The 18,572-nt window shown below is 44.5% G+C and overlaps 1 protein-coding gene across 3 annotated transcripts in view; it reads left to right on the plus strand.

Annotated features, from left to right (window-relative positions):
* The window catches only part of LOC144596837 (actin-related protein 2), a 42,166-nt gene that overhangs the window by 1,395 nt on the left and 22,199 nt on the right, over positions 1 to 18,572 (plus strand). Inside the window, exons 2-3 of one of the 3 annotated variants that reach the window (XM_078405678.1) lie at positions 4,453 to 4,563; positions 8,261 to 8,275. In XM_078405678.1, coding sequence (XP_078261804.1) covers positions 4,453 to 4,563; positions 8,261 to 8,275 — 126 coding nt within the window. Of the gene's footprint in view, positions 1 to 4,452; positions 4,564 to 8,257; positions 8,276 to 18,572 lie in introns of those variants that run through there. The other 2 variants (XM_078405681.1, XM_078405679.1) reach the window with 2 other exon arrangements.

Below are 18,572 nucleotides of genomic sequence, written 5' to 3' on the forward strand. Positions count from 1 at the left end.
TCCTTTGCCCCCTGCCTTGCCACCCTTGTCCTTTGCTCCCTGGACCCCATCTTCCTTCCTTGTCGTCATTGTCATCCCCCCCCCGGACTCTAGCCGACCCCTTAACCCTCCCTGATCCGTCGCCCCTGACCCATGTTCTGTTATTCCTGACCTCAGTCCCCTCCCCCCCCCCCGGTCCATTGCTCTTTTCCCCTCCTGTTCCTCTGCACTGGCCCCCAGACACCCTCCAGCCTTCTCCCCGTCCTCCCCAATCATTTGTCACTTTAATCCCGCCCCTTACCTCCTTGACCCCAACACTGGCCCCTGATCACGGCCCTTTCTGTGACCCCCAACTCTGGTTCCTGGCCTGCCTTTCCCCTTGACACAACTGCTCCCTAGTTCTGCCACTAGTTCTATCCCCCCCATGCCATGCTCCGAGTGTCCATGCTGAGGGGATTGCAAGCATAATCTGCCTGGGACACCTCAGCTGGTTTGCAGCACAGGTCAGGCTGGCGTGTCATTCGTGTTCGGCACCAAATCAATCACCCCTCCACACACCACTTCCTCTTCTCACTTCAGCCATCCTCTGTGGTTGCCAGTTCCACATTTTCTGCAGCTTCCGAGCAGCCATTTTTCTGACTTCCTGCTCTGAGAAACAGATTTAATGATCTGAAAGATGTCCGTCATAGTTTATCTTCAAAACTCCAGTATTTTCATTCTCCTGTTTCCTTCTCTGACCTGTTACAAAGGAAAATGACTGCTCCGTGTACAGCACAGAAGGCTGGAGGAACTCAGTGGGGCAAGCAATATCTGTGGAGGGAATGGACTAACACATCCCAACTATCACCTGTATCCACATATCACCTGCCAGACTTTGTGCCGCCCTCACCTCTCTTTTCCAGCTTTCTCCACCCCCCCCTATCTACAGTCAGTCTGAAGGAGGGTCTCGACCCGAAGCGTCACTTATCCATTCCCTCCGCAGATGCTGGCTGATTCACTGAGTTCCTCCGGCACTCTGTTTTGCACAAACTTCCAGCATCAGCAGTTTCCCCTGTCTGCAAAATACTGTGGGTAGACACAAAATGCTGGAGTAACTCAGCAGGTCAGGCAGCATCTCAGGAGAGAAGGAATGGGTGACGTTTTGGGTCGAGACCCTTCTTCAGACTGATATTTATGCCTTCAGAATCCATTTCCTTAAAAAAATTTGATCTGCCATGTCAAGATGCTTTGAATTGCAGTGAGTTTTCACTCTGGTCCGACTAGTTTGGTTGAAAGAACAGAAGGGTCACATTACCTGGAATGTGAATGTCTAGGTGGGATAGAGATTGTGGATCTTGGAGTACCAACCAATACACCAATTGCTAAAAGTTGCACCCCAAATTATAATGACAAAATATACTTCCATTTACCTGAAGTGGGATAGAATTGAAATTAGGCTAAACCTATAGACGGCCTTGATCTGCTTGCAGTTTGTACTTGGTTAGGAAAAAAATTGTAGATGCTGGTTAATATCGAAGGTAAACACAAAATGCTGGAGTAACTCAGCGGGTCAAGCAGCATCTCTGGAGAGAAGGAATGGATGTCTTTTTGGTTCGAGATCCTTTTTCAGACGTCAGGGGAGCGGGCGGACTTCTCTAACTTCAGATAGTCCCTGCTTTCCCTCTCTATTCCCTCCCCCTTCCCATTTCCCGCACTAGTCTTCCTGTCTCCGACTGCATCCTATCTTTGTCCTGCCCCCTCCCCGACATCAGTCTGAAGAAGGGTCTCGACCCGAAACGTCACCCATTCCTTCTCCAGAGATGCTGCCTGACCCGCTGAATTACTCCAGCGTTTTGTGTCTACCTTGTTGTTTGTGCTTCACAAGTTCTATTTGCCATTGTAGTAAATAACAGCGGAATAGTGTGGGGGGGGGGGGCAGAGATGATTTGAGAGAGAAATCGGAATGGCCACTGATTCCTCTCAGGAAAAAATTGAACTTGAGAAAAGTTGAGGATGTTGTTGGTGTTTTAGAATGAGTGTTTTTGGTTAGAGTGGATGCAGGCTCCGTGCCTATACTGGTGCATAACACGGAATAACTGCGACAGGCCATTTTGCCCCTCAAACCTGCAACATACTCTGGGGCCATTATTGCAAGATAACCACCAGGAAATGCCACGGGTTAGTCGAATAAACGTATTTATTCAGAGTGCTGAGAATGTGGAACTGGCTGCTGCAGGAAGTGGTTAAAGTGCAAAGTACAAATACGTTAAGATGAGAGCATCAGGCATGGAGAGACTAAAAGAGGCTCAAAATGGAACAGAGAAAGCAGTGAGGTTTGGTTGGGTGGAATGGCCTGCTTAAATGTATATTCACTATAATATGGCTTATTTTGCAAAAATGCCTTCAGAGCCCAGTAATTGTAACAATGCTGCTTGGAAGGGGATGTAGTTATTAATTATTAGTAACAGATATGGACATGTGAGCCACGCATTTGGTTAATGAAGAGGACAGGTAGGTTTGTATCACAGCATCCTTGTGTTTTTCAAAACTTCTACTTGCTTTAATAAACGCAATTGAGGAAAATGTTCTGCAAACACAACTGACAGGAAAGGAGTGTGCTATTTGTCTAGGTGGTTGTGAGTTGATACCACGAGTTGATATCTACATGATCTGAGGAATGTGTAGATAAGGGTGGAGGTGTTGCCTGAAAATGTCATTTATCTACTTGTTAGTGGTGGGGGGAGCTCCACAAATCGATGAGTACATCACTTGGTGTTTCACCAAGCAGTAGATCAGGATGTCAGCAGTCTGATCTTGGCCTCTGACACAGATATCATGGTGAACAGTCCACTGAACAAAACATGAGAGCATGAAGTGAGATGGTTTGCTTTGACTTTCCTGTCCTTGCACGCTTGAGGGAATCTTGTATTTGCTCGCAATTCCCTGCCAGGATCGCACCCATTGCGAGTTGTAAAGGTTTGTTAGTGCGTGCCAGAACACGAGCACATTGCTAACAAAGTTTTGTCAGTGCACACACATCCTGATAAAATTGCACAGTGGTATTTGCCCTGCCTTCCAAAGCTGATGCAAGCTGGAAAAAGCCTGACTTTTAACTTGGGTTCAGTTCTGGGCATGTTAGAGGAAAGATATTGTCAAGCTTGAAAGGGTTTCAGAAAAGATTTACGAGGATGTTGCCAGAACTAGAGAGTGTGAGCTATAGGGAGAGGTTGAGTAGGCTGTGTCTCTATTCCATGGAGCGTAGGAGGATGAGGGGAGATCTTAGAAGTGTTTTGCTGAGTTACTCTAGCTTTTTGTGTCTATTCTTTGTTTACCACTGGTTTTTGATATGAATCACAATGGAACGATTCAAATTGCTGATATTTTAATAGTTTGGAAGGATACAGAGAGGGATAGGTTGCCCTTGTACCCCATGACATGTGAGCGGTGCATTTTAAAAGAACGTAGGAGACGGTATTTCTAAGACAGTTGGAGGCAGTTACAGAGATGATGACCATTGTCCTGAAGAATCTGAAAACCAGGGAACATGGCCCTTCACGTCTTGGGACATGGGCTAATTGTTAGGAGCCTGGACACACTCACTCCCTCTCGCCCTCTCCCTCTCCCTCTCGCCCTCTCCCTCTCGCCCTCCCCCCCTCCCCCTCGCCGCGTCTCATATCACTAGTGGGCTTGGGGTGACCCCCATAACATCCCCACCATTGGCCTTGCATGCAAGGTCCGGGTTTGTATTGCTTGTATTTTAAGTTGTCTTTGTTCGTGGCGTTTGAAATGTTTTCAGTTTGCTGTGAGTATGAGGAGTGGATTCAACTCAATGCCTAAGATGTGTATTTAAGAATTTTTGTTTTGTTGATCTGTGTAGCACATTTATTGATAAAAAGAAAAGCTGCCCGACATAATCTGTTCAACAGATTGGGTCAAGCATAACTACTTTATTCCAAAGATAGACTCAAAATTCTGGAGTAACTGAACGGGTCAGGCAGCATCTCTGGAGAGAGGGAATAGATGACGTTTTGTGTTGAGACTCTTCGAAACCTGAGGGTCACAAGCTGAAAAGTCACCTATACATTTTCTCAGGAAATGCTGTGTGACCCACTAAGTTACTCCAGATTTCTGTGTCTATCTTCGGTGTAAACCAGCATCTGTAGTTAGATAGAGTTAGATAGAGCTCTTAAAGAGCTCTGAGTTAGATAGAGCTCTGAAAGATAGCGGAGTCAGGGGATATGGGGAGAAGGCAGGAGCGGGGTACTGATTGTGAATGACTAGCCATGATCACAGTGAATGGCGGTGCTGGCTCGAAGGGCCGAGTGGCCTCCTCCTGCACCTATTGTCTATTATTGCACATACTTTATTTCTAATGCATACAGATGCACAATTTATCAGATTGCTATAACTTTTTAGATTCTGTTTAAAAGTTTACTTGCATAGTAAGTTAACTAGATGGTACTAAGTATATGTTCTTGTTTCCCGCGTGTGCAGTTTGTCAAGTGTGGCTATGCAGGCTCCAACTTCCCAGAGCACATCTTCCCAGCGCTGGTCGGCAGGCCCATCATCCGTTCCACGGCCAAAGTTGGCAACATTGAGATCAAGGTACTGTCTACATATCCTCTTGCTTTGTTCCTTTAATACGTTTACATGTTTCTTATCCATTTTATTCTTATCCATGGTAAACGCGTTTTATTTTTCTTTCTGGCATGCTTAGATTTCTGTTTGTATAGCAGATTTAAAGGAAACCGTATCTTTTCTTCATTTAACAGTAATAAGTAGTTTACAACAGCAGCTCCTCACTGAAAATGTTTAGTAATTAAAGCTTGGTGATCTGTACAGTTTTTAATATATAAAACAATAGATTTTAAATATTAAATTGTGCCTTAGTTGAAGTTCAACACTCACAGGTTTAAAAACTATCACGCAATAACCTACACAAGTGACATAACTATTCATTTAAAATTTTGAGTATTGGAAAATATAGTGACCAGCAGTACAGTGTAGTTTTAATTTTTGTTTTGGAAGAGGTTTAATATTTTTATCACCTCCCATCATTCTGCTTCATCTTCTCTTGTTATTTTTCTACAACTGATTTGCTCGCTCTATCTCATTGTCACTGAAGTTGTTTGTTAGGGAATCCATTAGAATTTTTGAGAAAGTACTTGATCATCACATCAGCCCGTAGCTTCGGCTCTAGTCACATATAATTACTCATGCTATCTTTTTATCTTAGTTTTTTGATAATATAGAAACATAGAAAATTGGTGCAGGAGGGTGCCAATTGGCCCTTTGAGCCAGCACCGCCATTCATTATGATCATGGCTGATCATCCACAATCAGTAACCTGTGCCTGCCTTCGCCCCATATCCCTTGATTCCGCTAGCCCCAAGAGCTTTATCTAACTCCCTTCTAAATTCATCCAGTGAATTGGCCTCCACTGCCTTCTGTGGCAGAGAATTCCACAAATTCACAACTCTGGGTGAAAAATTTTCTTCTCACCTCAGTTTTAAATGGCCTCCCCTTTATTTTTAGACTGGGCCCTGGTTCTGGATTCCCCCAACATTGGGAACATTTTTCCTGCATCTAGCTTGTTCAGTCCTTTTATAATTTTATTCGTCTCTAAAAGATCCCCTCTCATCCTTCTAAACTCCAGTGAATACAAGCCCAGTCTTTCCAATCTTTCCTCATGTGACAGTCCTGCCATCCCGGGGATTAACCTGGTGAACCTACGCTGCACTGCCTCAATAGCAAGGACGTCCTTCCCCAAATTAGGAGACCAAAACTGCACACAATATTCCAGATGCGGTCTCACCATATACAACTGCAGAAGGACCTCTTTACTCCTATACTCAAATCCTCTTGTTATGAAGGCCAACATGCCATTAGCTTTCTTCACTGCCTGCTGTACCTGCACGCTTACTTTCAGTGACTGGTGTACAAGGACACCCAGGTTTCGTTGCACTTTCCATTACCATAATGGAGGAAGGAAAGTTGTTTTACAAGTATTGGTGGATGAAATCAAAGTTGAGTTTTGAAAACCTTTATCAGAGGCACTTAGGGCCATGTCGCATGGAAGCAGGCCCTTCGGCCCAACTTGTCAACACCGCCCATCTATGCTAGTCCCACCTGCCTGCATTTGGCCCATGTCCGACTAAACCGGTCCTATCCATGTACCTGTCCAATTGTTTCTTAAACATTTTTGAAAAAAATATTTTGGAAGCTCCTTTGCGAAAGGAACTGACTTAAGATTGGTTTAGCGATGAAAGGGCAACTGCATTTCACCGGGTATTTGAGCTGATGCCAATTCTAAGAATTAAATTTGCTAATGCCAGATTATGACTTGCTCCTTGCAAATGTAATCTGGGAAATCTACAGCAGTTAATAGGACTAGTCTTAATTGGTTGGTAGGAAGTCAAATCCAAAGTTGACTTTCAATATTACGGCTTTGGCTATTTTCTGAGTTCTCTTTTTCACTTGCCTAAAAATTGGCCTTTTGTAGCAACAGCTAATCAAAATGGCATTGTATTGTTGCACTTCCCAGGCCTGTGGAGAGACGTGCAATTGCAAAACGCTGGACGTTTTTATATGATTTCGAGAGATATCAAAACGGGTGTAGCCTCGTGGGCAGAAAATAATGGTGGAAAGATTAGATGAGTCGTAGGAATGTTGTAATAAATTAATTGGTGTGACCTAGCCTTTGAAATGGTGGTACAAAGCAAGCTACAAATGTGAAGACAGAGGTGCATTAAAATAGAAACGTAGAAAATAGGTGCAGGAGGAGGCCATTTGGCCCTTCGAGCCAGCACCGCCATTCATTGTGATCATGGCTGATCATCCTTAATCAGTAACCCCTGCCTGCCTTCTCCCCATATCCCTTGATTCCTCTAGCCCCTAGAGCTCTATCTAACTCCAGTGAATTGGCCTCCACTGCCTTCTGTGGCAGAGAATTCCACACATTCACAACTCTCTGGGTGAAAAAGTTTCTTCTCGTCTCAGTATGCCTTCGCAACAGCCGTCCAAGGTGGTGAATCTGTGGAATTCATTGCCAGAGGAGGCTGTGGGGTTGCGTTATTTATTGTGGAGATTGATAGGTTCTTGATTAGTAAGGGTGTCAAGGGTTATGAGGAGAAGGTAGGAGAATGGAGTTGAGAAGGAAAGATAGATCAGCCATGATTGAATGGCGGAGTATATTTAATGGTCTAATTCTGCTCCTACAACTTATGAATTTAAACAGTTTAATTGAACAGCAATTAATGTTTTTAACCCGGACATGTTTGAAGAGCCATCTTGAAAGTTTTTTGGAGCCAAGCACTTTGCTTGCCTGCAGGCTTTGGGGAAATATTCATTCCCCATTTGAAGGTTTTGAGTAATTAAGCAAATTAAGTCATTGTGGTGATGTGTTTGCAAGAACTGTTGAGTACAGCCCAGTGTAAGTTTTCAAGAGAGAGTTAGATTTAGCTCTTAGGGCTAAAGGAATCAAGGGACATGGGGAGAAAGCAGGAACGGGGTACTGATTTTCGATGATCAGCCGTGATCACATTGAATGGCGGTGCTGGCTCGAAGGGCCGAATGGCCTATTTGTCTATGTTTCTAAACTCACTGTGGGTTGAGAGAATTGGAGAAACTCCTCATATGCATTACTCGGGCAACATTGACATGGAAGAGCACAGGAACAGGCCCTTCATCCCACGATTGAGAATGATCAGCCATGATCACATTGAATGGCGGTGCTGGCTCGAAGGGCCGAATGGCCTACTCCTGCACCTATTGTCTATTGATATTAGCACTTCACATGATGCCTTGTTAAACTAATCTCTGTCTGCACGTGATCCGTGTCCCTCCATTCCCTGCACTTCCATGTGCCCATCTAAAGCCTCTTAAATGCCACTATGGTGTTTGCCTCCACCACACCCCTACCTAGCATTGTATTCCCAGCATCTACCACTCGCTCTTTAAAAATAAATTTGCCCCACACGCCATCTTTTTCCTTAAAACTTCCTACATTTTATACCATTAAGATTTGCTGCTTAATTTGTTATTGTATTACAAATTTGTCGTTAAGGTGCATCGAGTAACATTTCTGAATAGATTGTTTAGTTACAAATCTTGTAAATAAGCTGCTGTTTATAGCTGTGCATAAAACACTTTTACACAATTAATAGGAAGGATTCTCAACTTTCTGTCTTTTTAATTTTGGAAGTTGCTGAGAATCTGAGCTCCAGGAGTGATGTTTTCACTCTGATCTTTTCTGACCTTTCTGTTTTACCTTCTCTCTCTCTCTTTTCACCTGTTGAAGTAGAATAACAAAAAGATGGTAAGTAAGTTGAAGTGTGGTGTGTTCATTTCATTTTAATTTGGTATTGCAATCAATTTGTCCAGAGTTTGCTTTGAGATTTCCTTTTCAGTTAACATTTTGCAAGTATTTCTCTAAAAATAAGACAGCATTTCATTGATCTTTGTTCCAGTTCGCCTGCTCTGTTCAAAATTGATGTGTGGGTCAGACAGATATTCCTCTGGCAGTGGTGTATGAGTCGTGGTGATAGAAAGCAGGTCATAAGTGATAGGAGCAGAATTAGGCCATTCGGCCCATCAAGTCTTTTCTGCCATTCAATCATGGCTGATCCATGTCTCCCTGCTAACCCCATTCTCCTGCCTTCTCCCCATAACCCCTGACACCCGCACTAATCAAGAATCTATCTATCTCTGCCTTAAAAATAGCCATTAATTGCCTCCACAGCCGTCTGTGGCAAAGAATTCCACAGATTCACCACCCTCTGACAAAATAAATTCCTCCTCAACTCCTTCCTAAAGGAATGTCCTTTAATTCTGAGGCTGTGGCCTCTGGTCCTAGACTCTCCCACTAGTGGAAACATCCTCTCCACATCCACTCTATCTCAGCCTTTCATTATTCGGTATGTTTCAATGAGGTCCCCTCTCATTCTTCTAAACTCCAGCGAGTACAGGCCCAGTGTCGTCAAACGCTGATCATATGTTAACCCACTCATTCCTGGGATCATTTTTGAAAACTGTCTCTGGACCCTCTCCAGAGCCAGCACATCCTTCCTTAGATTATGGTGCCCAAAATTGCTCTCAATATTCCAAATGAGGCCTGACCAGCGCCTTATAGAGCCCCAGCCATGTGCTACTTCAGGTGTGTGGAGAAGGGAAGAAGCTGGCAAGAACAATAAAGCTGTGCTATCCAATTGTTGATGCATACCTTAGTTCATGCTGACTAGGACTGAAAGGGAGAGGCCATGTTTAATCGCTCAGCCTTGGAATGCTGTAGTGATATTCAGCAGGGATGGGAATTTAGACCATAAGTCATAATAATTTCCTTTATTCGTCCCACACCGGGGAAATGGGAGCAGAATTAGGCCATTCGGCCCGTAGAGTCTGCTCTGACATTCGATCGTGGCTGAGCTATTTTTCCTTCTCAACCCCATTCTCCTGACAATTGTCATTCAAGAGATTGACACTAGTTTTACATCATTTAAAAAAAACTTGCACGGCAGTCAATCAAGGAAGTGCAAATGAGGTGGTTTTGAAAGTTTAAAGGTTCAGTGACAGCATTTATACATTTGTGGTCGACACCCGGGTGGTGCTAGTAAAAGTTTGTGTCATTCCAGATACTGTGGGGCCCGTATCCACAGTACACAACTAAACAGGGAAGATAAAGGATATTAGTTATTCAAGATATGATCATGTTCGGCTGAAACCCAAGAAGATAATTGTCTGTTGAATTATTATCTAATGATTTGTAAAGTATATGAGTGTCTTGCTCAGAGACATTAGACCCCAGAATTTTGACATTGTGGTCAGGGAAATCCTTTAAAATTACTTTTAAAAATAGGAATCCTTTAACAAAAAATATTGCTGTCTTTAATTTGTAAAGTCCCTTTAGGTTTAGTGTTTCATGTTGCAGCATGAATTTTCCACGATTTTGTTTTGCTTTGAAGCATGTTTTTGAACTGGTACTACCTATGTTTTTGGTTGAGGCTCCAAATTAACACCATTTTGTCAGTCGAGCCGACTTCTAACATTCCCTCGAAGGTAGACACAAAATGCTGGAGTAACTCAGCGGGCCAGGCAGCATCTCGGGAGAGAAGGAATGGGTGACGCTTGGGGTCAAGACCCTTCTTCAGACTGAAGAAGGGTCTCGACCCGAAATGTCACGCTTTCCTTCTCTCCAGAGATGCTTCCTGACCTGCTGAGTTACTCTAGCATTTTGTGTCTACCTTCGATGTAAACCAACATCTGAAGTTTTTTTCCCTATACTTCTAACATTCCCTCGGTGGCACTGGAATGTGGCGGTTCAGGTGGATGACTTGATGCATTCCTAGCTAAATGGACATGAGCTAGAAGCCTGTGTGTGTATTCAGTCTGAACCCTGTGCTGAGCACCTATGCACAATGTACATTCAACCTTGCATCACCTATGTTAATGCTCTTGCTTGAACAGTTCTATCATGCGCATTGCCAGAATTTAATGTACAATTCGCCCAAAACTGTGTGCTAAATTTTTTAAATGAACTACATTGCAGAGTCACAGAATTAGCTTTGTCAATTTTTTATAAGTTAGTTAAGGCGTGTCTTTTTGACTGTGATAAATTTCTGTGCATGCTCGCCACCATTTCAACATCAGTCTTCAGTGAAGTGTGTGAGCATGGAGAGTGTGAGATTGCTTCATTCATTGATGCTCCCTGGACAACTTCTTCCTGCGTATGTCGGGCACAGCCTAAAGTTGTGGACATCCAGGCCAGGGCAGCAGCAGTTGCTGGGCGGATGGCCTTAATGCCACCAGGGAGAAGCCGCAGTGAGCAGTCATTCACCATGTGTGGGATGGTCTGGGCTGGATATCTGCAGTGGCAAGCAGGGCTGTCTGTCAAGACAGTCGCAAGCAGGGCTACCTGCACTGTGCTTTGTTCTCAAGCAGAGAACGATTTACATAGATACACAGATACATAGACAATAGGTGCAGGAGGAGGCCATTCGGCCCTTCAAGCCAGCACCGCCATTCAATGTGATCATGGCTGATCATCCACAATCAGTAACCTGTGCCTGCCTTCTCCCCATATCCCTTGATTCCGTTAGCCATGAGAGCTCTATCTAATTCTCTCTTGAAAGCATCCAGTGAATCGGCCTCCACTGCTGACTGAGGCAGAGAATTCCACAAATTCACAACTCTGGGTAAAAAAGTTTTTCTTCATCTCAGTTTTAAATGGCCTACCCCTTATTCTTAAACTGTGGCCCTTGGTTCTGGACTCCCTCAACATCGAGAACATGTTTCCTGCATCTAGCGTGTCCAATCCCTTAAGTTTATATGTTTCTATAAGGTCCCCTCATCCTTCTAAACTCCAGCTCTGATGTTCTGCAAACTGCCCTGAGCAAATGTCTGCATCTGCAGTTTCATACGCAGCCAGTTTCTATAGAGTGGCAGTACGCACAATTTACATTTCAACCTTCGGTTTCCTCCCACATTTCAAAGACGTGCAGGTTTGTAGGTTAATTGGCTTGGTAAATGTAAAAACTGTCCCTAGTGTGCTGTGTAGGGTAGTGTTAATATGCAGGTTTCTGGTCGGCACGGACTCGGTGGGCTGAAGTTCCTGTTTCCTCCCTGTATCTCTTAACTAAACTAAACCCTTCGGCCATCAAAAATATAAATTTATTTTGCAAATTGCAAGGTTTGAATAAAAAGGTCTGTTGGAGTTTGCCAGCATCCGTAGTTTTCATTTGTGTTTCAGGCTGCCGAGGGGGAGGGTGAGCAGCCATTTGTCGTGGTGCACGTTGGCACCAACGATTTAGGTAAAAAAAGGGATGAGGTCCTACAAGGTGAATTTAGAGAGCTAGGAGATAAACTAAAAAGTAGGACCTCAAAGGTAATAATCTCTGGATTACTACCAGTGCCATGTGCTAGTCAGAGTAGGAATAGGAGGATATTTCATATGAATACGTGGCTTGAAAAATGGTGCAAGGGGGAGGGATTCAAATTTTTAGGACATTGGAACTAGTTCTGGGAGAGGTGGGACCAGTACAAACAGGACGGTCTGCACCTGAGCTGGAATGGAACCAATGTCCTAGGGGGAGTGTTTGCTAGTGCTGTCGGGGAGGATTTAAACTAATGTGGCAGGGGGATGGGAGCTGGAGCAGAGAGACAGAGGGGTGTAAAATGAGGGTAGAAGCAACAGGTAGCAAGGTGAAAAGTAAAAGTGGCAGGCAGACAAATCCAGGGCAAAAATCAAAAAGGGGCACTTTTCAACATAATCGTACAAGGGGTAAGAGAGTTGTAAAAACAAGCCTGAAGGCTTTGTGTCTCAATGCAAGGAGTATACGTAATAAGGTGGATGAATTAAATGTGGAGATAGTTTTTAATGATCATGATATAGTTGGGATTACGGAGACATGGCTCCAGGGTGACCAAGGCTGGGAGCTCAACATCCAGGGATATTCTATATTCAGGCGGGATAGACAGAAAGGAAAAGGAGGTGGGGTAGCGTTACTGGTTAGAGAGGAGATTAAAGCAGTGGAAAGGAAGGACATTAGCTTGGAGGAAGTGGAATCGATATGGGTAGAGCTACGAAACACTAAGGGGCAGAAAACGCTAGTGGGAGTTGTGTACAGGCCACCTAACAGCAGTAGGGAGGTTGGGGATGGCATCAAGCAGGAAATTAGAAATGCATGCACTAAAGGCGCAGCAGTTATAATGGGTGACTTCAATCTACATATAGATTGGGTGAACCAAACTGGCAGGGGTGCTGAGGAAGAGGATTTCTTGGAATGTTTGAGAGATGGTTTTCTAAACCAACATGTCGAGGAACCAACGAGAGAACAGGCCATTCTAGACTGGGTATTGAGTAATGAGGAAGGGTTAGTTAGCAGTCTTGTTGTGCGAGGCCCCTTGGGCAAGAGTGATCATAATATGGTAGAGTTCTTCATTAGGATGGAGAGTGACAAAGTCGATACAGAAACAAGTGTTCTGAACTTAAAGAAAGGTAACTTTGAGGGTATGAGGCGTGAATTGTCCAAGATAGACTGGCGATTGATGCTGAAAGGGTTGACGGTGGACATGCAATGGAAGGCATTTAAAGGTCGCATGGATGAACTACAACAAGTGTTCATCCCAGTTTGGCAAAAGAACAAACCAGGAAAGGTAGTGCATCCGTGGCTAACAAGGGAAATCAAGGATAGTATTAAAACAAAAGATGAAGCATACAGATTAGCCAGAAAAAGTAGCATACCAGAGGACTGGGAGAAATTCAGAGTCCAGCAGAGGAGGACAAAGGGCTTAATTAGGAAAGGGAAAATAGATTATGAGGGAAAACTGGCAAGGAACATAAAAACAGACTGCAAAAGCTTTTATAGATATGTCAAGAGGAAAAGATTAGTTAAGGCAAATGTAGGTCCCTTGCAGTCGGAAACAGGTGAATTGATCATAGGGAACAAGGAGATGGCAGACCAATTGAACAAATACTTTGGTTCTGTCTTCACTAAGGAAGACATAAACCGTCTGCCGGAAATAGCGGGGGACCGGGGGTCTAATGAGATGGAGGAACTGAGGGAAATCCAGGTTAGTCGGGAAGTGGTGTTAGGTAAATTAAATGGATTAAAGGCAGATAAATCCCCAGGGCCAGATTGGCTGCATCCCAGAGTGCTTAAGCAAGTAGCCTCAGAAATAGTGGATGCATTAGTGATAATTTTTCAAAACTCTTTAGATTCTGGAGTAGTTCCTGAGGACTGAGTAATGTAACCCCACTTTTTAAAAAGGGAGGGAGAGAGAAAACGGGGAATTATAGACCAGTTAGCCTAACATCGGTAGTGGGGAAAATGCTAGAGTCAGTTATTAAAGATGTGATAGCATTACATTTGGAAAGTGGTGATATCATCGGACAAAGTCAGCATGGATTTACCAAAGGCAAATCATGTCTGACGAATCTTATAGAATTTTTCGAGGATGTAACTAGTAGAGTGGATAAGGGAGAACCAGTCGATGTGTTATATCTGGACTTTCAGAAGGCCTTCGACAAGGTCCCACACAGGAGATTGGTGTACAAACTTAAAGCACACGGTATTGAGGGTTCAGTGTTGAGGTGGATAGAAAATTGGTTGGCGGACAGGAAGCAAAGAGTAGGAATAAACGGGTCCTTTTCGGAATGGCAGGCAGTGACTAGTGGGGTACCGCAAGGCTCAGTGCTGGGACCCCAGTTATTTACAGTGTATATTAATGATTTGGACGAGGGAATTGAATGCAACATCTCTAAGTTTGCGGATGACACGAAGCTGGGTGGCAGTGTTAGCTGCGAGGAGGATGCTAGGAGGCTGCAGAGAGACTTGGATAGATTAGGCGAGTGGGCAAATGCATGGCAGATGCAATATAATGTGGATAAATGTGAGGTTATCCACTTTGGCGGCAAGAACAGGAAAGCAGAGTATTACCTGAATGGTGACCGATTGGGAGAAGGGGAGATGCAACGTGACCTGGGTGTCATGGTGCACCAGTCATTGAAAGCAAGCATGCAGGTGCAGCAGGCAGTGAAGAAAGCGAATGGTATGTTGGCATTCATAGCAAGAGGATTTGAGTTTAGGAGCAGGGAGGTTCTGCTGCAGTTGTACAGGGCCTTGGTGAGACCGCACCTGGAGTATTGTGTGCAGTTTTGGTCTCCTAACCTGAGGAAAGACATTCTTGCCTTAGAGGGAGTACAGAGAAGGTTCACCAGATTGATCCCTGGGATGGCGGGACTTACATATGAGGAAAGACTGGATAGACTGGGCTTGTACTCGCTGGAATTTAGAAGACTGAGGGGGGATCTTATAGAAACATATAAAATTCTTAAGGGGTTGGAGAGGCTAGATGCGGGATGATTGTTCCCGATGTTGGGGGAGTCCAGAACCAGGGGTCACAGCTTAAGGATAAGGGGGAAGTCTTTTAGGACCGAGATGAGAAAACATTTCTTCACACAGAGAGTGGTGAGTCTGTGGCATTCTCTGCCACAGAAGGTAGTTGAGGCCAGTTCATTAGCTATATTTAAGAGGGAGTTAGATGTGGCCCTTTTTGCTAAAGGGATCAGGGGGTATGGAGAGAAGGCAGGTACAGGCTACTGAGCTGAATGATCAGCCATGATCATATTGAATGGCGGTGCAGGCTCGAAGGGCCGAATGGCCTACTCCTGCACCTATTTTCTATGTTTCTATGTCTATATGCATTGTCTGTTGAACAATGGGTTTGTTTCTTTAGGCCAGTCATGCAATATATCCGATTAAGCTCATCAAAAGGTCACAGAGAGATGTAATGCTTTCAATGTAGAATATTGCCCCACTTCCCTTCTGCCTGAATACCAGGCTGTTGTGCTGCAAACCCGAAATGGGGAAATAACAGCTTGTAAAACAGACCACTGAATGAGACCAATTACACCGATCAGCCAAAACATTATGCCCACCTACCTAATATGCTGTTGGTCCTCCGTGTGCAGCCCCATACGCAGCAGGGTGCGATGCACTGTGTATTGTGACACATTCCTCCCGTGACCACTATTACAATTTTCTGTGACTTGTGCCACAGTCGACCTCCTGTCGGTTCGGACCAGACGGGATAGCCTTCGTTGCCCTCATGCACCGATGAGCCTTGGGCGCCCAACACCCTGCCTGTCGCCGGTTTGTGGTTTGTCCCTCCTCGGACCACTGTCGGTAGGTACTCACCACTGCTGACTGGGAGCACCCCACAAGCCTTGCCGTTTCACAGATGCTCTGACCCAGTCGTCTGGCTAAAACAATTTGGCCCTTGTCAAAGTCACTCAGGTCTTTACTCCTGCCCATTTCTCCTGCATCCAACACATCAACTTCAAGAACTCGCTGTTCACGCCTAATATATCCCACCCCTTGACAGGTGCAATTGTAACAAGATAATCAATGTTCTTCACTTCACCTGTCAGTGGTCATAATGTACCCATTTGTTTCAAATGAGAGCTCTTGATTGCGAAGCTCCACGTTAGGCAAGTCCATAATAAAATGAAGGTTGCACCAATCTAGAGGAAGCTGCAAGCAGTACGTCCCACTGCCGTGAAGATGTTGGGCAATGGTCAGCTTGAATTCTCAATGAGGACTTTACAATTAATTAGTTATCTTGGGACTTCTTGGCCTGCAAAGACAATGTGCGTTTGAAATTTACCCATCCGTTACTGCCAAATAATTTCTATTTGTGCAGGTATGATGAGTGCAGAAACTGTGCTTTTTCAATAAATTGCATTGAATCATTTTTTTGACATCATCGAGGCAATAGAGTCAATAGACAATAGGTGCAGGAGTAGGCCATTCGGCCCTTCGAGCCAGCACCAGCATTCAATGTGATCATGGCTGATCATTCTCAATCAGTACCCCGTTCCTGCCTTCTCCCCATACCCCTGACTCCGCTATCCTTAAGAGCTCTATCTAGCTCTCTCTTGAATGCCACAGGTTTGAGGAAAGTTCTGTAACAACTTGTAAAAGACATTTGGACAGGTACAAGGATAGGAAATGTTTCTTGAGAGATGTGGGCCAAATGTGGACAGGTAGGTCAAGTGTAGATGGGGCATCTTGAGAAGGACCTCATTCTAATTACTGACATAAAACAGAAGGCATTAATTGAAACCAATGCGTAGAAGATCGGTGAACGGAAGGAAATAACCATTTTAATGTAGAATCTTGGGCAAATGGAGCCAAAGGGCCTGTTTCTGTGACTGTATGACCTTCGTCTCCCGAGCTGTCAGTGTTTTGCCGACATTGCAGGTCTCCGAGCGGCGGTGGTCCTCGCCCTCCCGGCTTACCTGAGGGGCCCCTGTGGGGGATGTTCCGCTTGTAATCCACGGGCTCATAGCCCCCGGGAGGCGGTCTTGTGGTATGGTCCCTGGGTGAAAGATTGTTAACATGAATCTTCTAACGAGAAGTATCTGCCCCTTGGATGGCCAGGTAGTCCTACCTGGGTTCCCTGTCTTCCCTCAGTGTCTGCCTCTCTGTAAATATTGCTAGCTTTGACAGCTGCAACTCTTTTTTGTTCCACACGATGGACCAGGCCACCTGAGATGCCTTCCTCCTCCTCCTCCTGTCAACTACAACAGTCAAAAGTGGCAATCGGTGCTTCAGAGTACCGCAGTTGACGCTTTGCTGCAAATTTTGCCAGTTCCGTAGAACTACCCAGGGTGGACGACGAGGATGTGAAGCAGCTCCCACCCCACCTTCCTCCTGTTAAACATAGAAAAGAGGTGCAGGAGGAGGCCATTCGGCCCTTCAAGCCAGCACCTTCATTCAATATGATCATGGCTGATCATCCAAAATCAGTACTCCGTTCCTGCTTTCTCCTCGTATCCCTTGATTCCTTTAGCCCTAAGAGCTAATTCTAACACTCTCTTTAAAGCATCCAGTGAATCGGCCTCCGCTGCCTTCTGTGGCAGAGAATTCCACAGATTCACAACTCTCTTGGTGAAGAAGTTTTTTCTTCATCTCAGTCCTAAATGGCCTCCCCTTATTCTGTAACTGTGACCCCTGGTTCTGGACTCCCCCAACATCTGGAATTTTTTCCTGCATCTACTCATAATCATACTTTATTAGCCAAGTATGTTTTGCAACATGTGTGGAATTTCATTTGCTATACAGTCATACCAATAAAAAGCAACAAGACACACAAAATACATTTTAACATAAACATCCACCACAGTGGCCCCAACAACTGAACGTTCGAGTGCCCCGACTGCTGGAGAACAAAGAGGGGAAGAAGATTGAACTTTTTTTGCCTTCCATCACAGTGATTAATTGGTACATGTGACAATAAACTGACCTTGAAACCTTGCTCCTAAACTCAAATCCTCTCGCAATGAAGGCCAACATGCCATCAGCTTTCTTCACTGCCTGCTTTACCTGCATGCTTACTTTCAGTGACTGATGCACTAGGACACCCAGGTCTTGTTGCACCTCCCCCATTCCTAATCTGACACAATTCAGATAATAATCTGCCTTCCTGTTCTTGCCACCAAAGTGGATAACCTCACATTTATCCACATTATACTGCATCTGCCATGCATCCGCCCACTCACACAACCTGTCAAAGTCATCCTCATAGCATCCTCCTCACAGCTCACACTGCCACCCAGCTTTGTGTCATCCGCAAACTTGGAGATGTTACCCAACTTTTGCTGCCCAAAGCCTTGCATGTATTTGTACAACATCAACAACAGCGTCCATTTCATGCAGAATTTCTGAAGCTTTTAAAATGCTCAACTGTTCCCTAATATCCGCTCTTTGACTCCTTTAGTTCCAGAACCTTTCAAATTCCTTAATCTTAGTCTATGGTCTGGAATTACACGTTTAGTTTCATAGAACCGTAGAGCACAGGAGCAGACTCTTTGGCCCACAATGTCTGTGCCAAATATGATGTTCAGATAATCCATATCCCTCCATTCCCTGCGTTTCCATGTGTGTCTGTCCAAAGGACTGTTAAATACCACTATTGGGCCATTCTTTGGAAAGTGAACCAAAATGTCATGCATGTGACCAGACGTCAGCACATAAGTAATACATTAAAAAATTCTTGTAAGGGATTCGTCTTATTCATTGCTATTTTCCTACCTACAGAACTATAATGCACGTCTG

This window comes from Rhinoraja longicauda, chromosome 9 (genome assembly GCF_053455715.1).
Source record: "Rhinoraja longicauda isolate Sanriku21f chromosome 9, sRhiLon1.1, whole genome shotgun sequence".
Classification (NCBI taxonomy): Eukaryota; Metazoa; Chordata; class Chondrichthyes; order Rajiformes; family Arhynchobatidae; genus Rhinoraja; species Rhinoraja longicauda.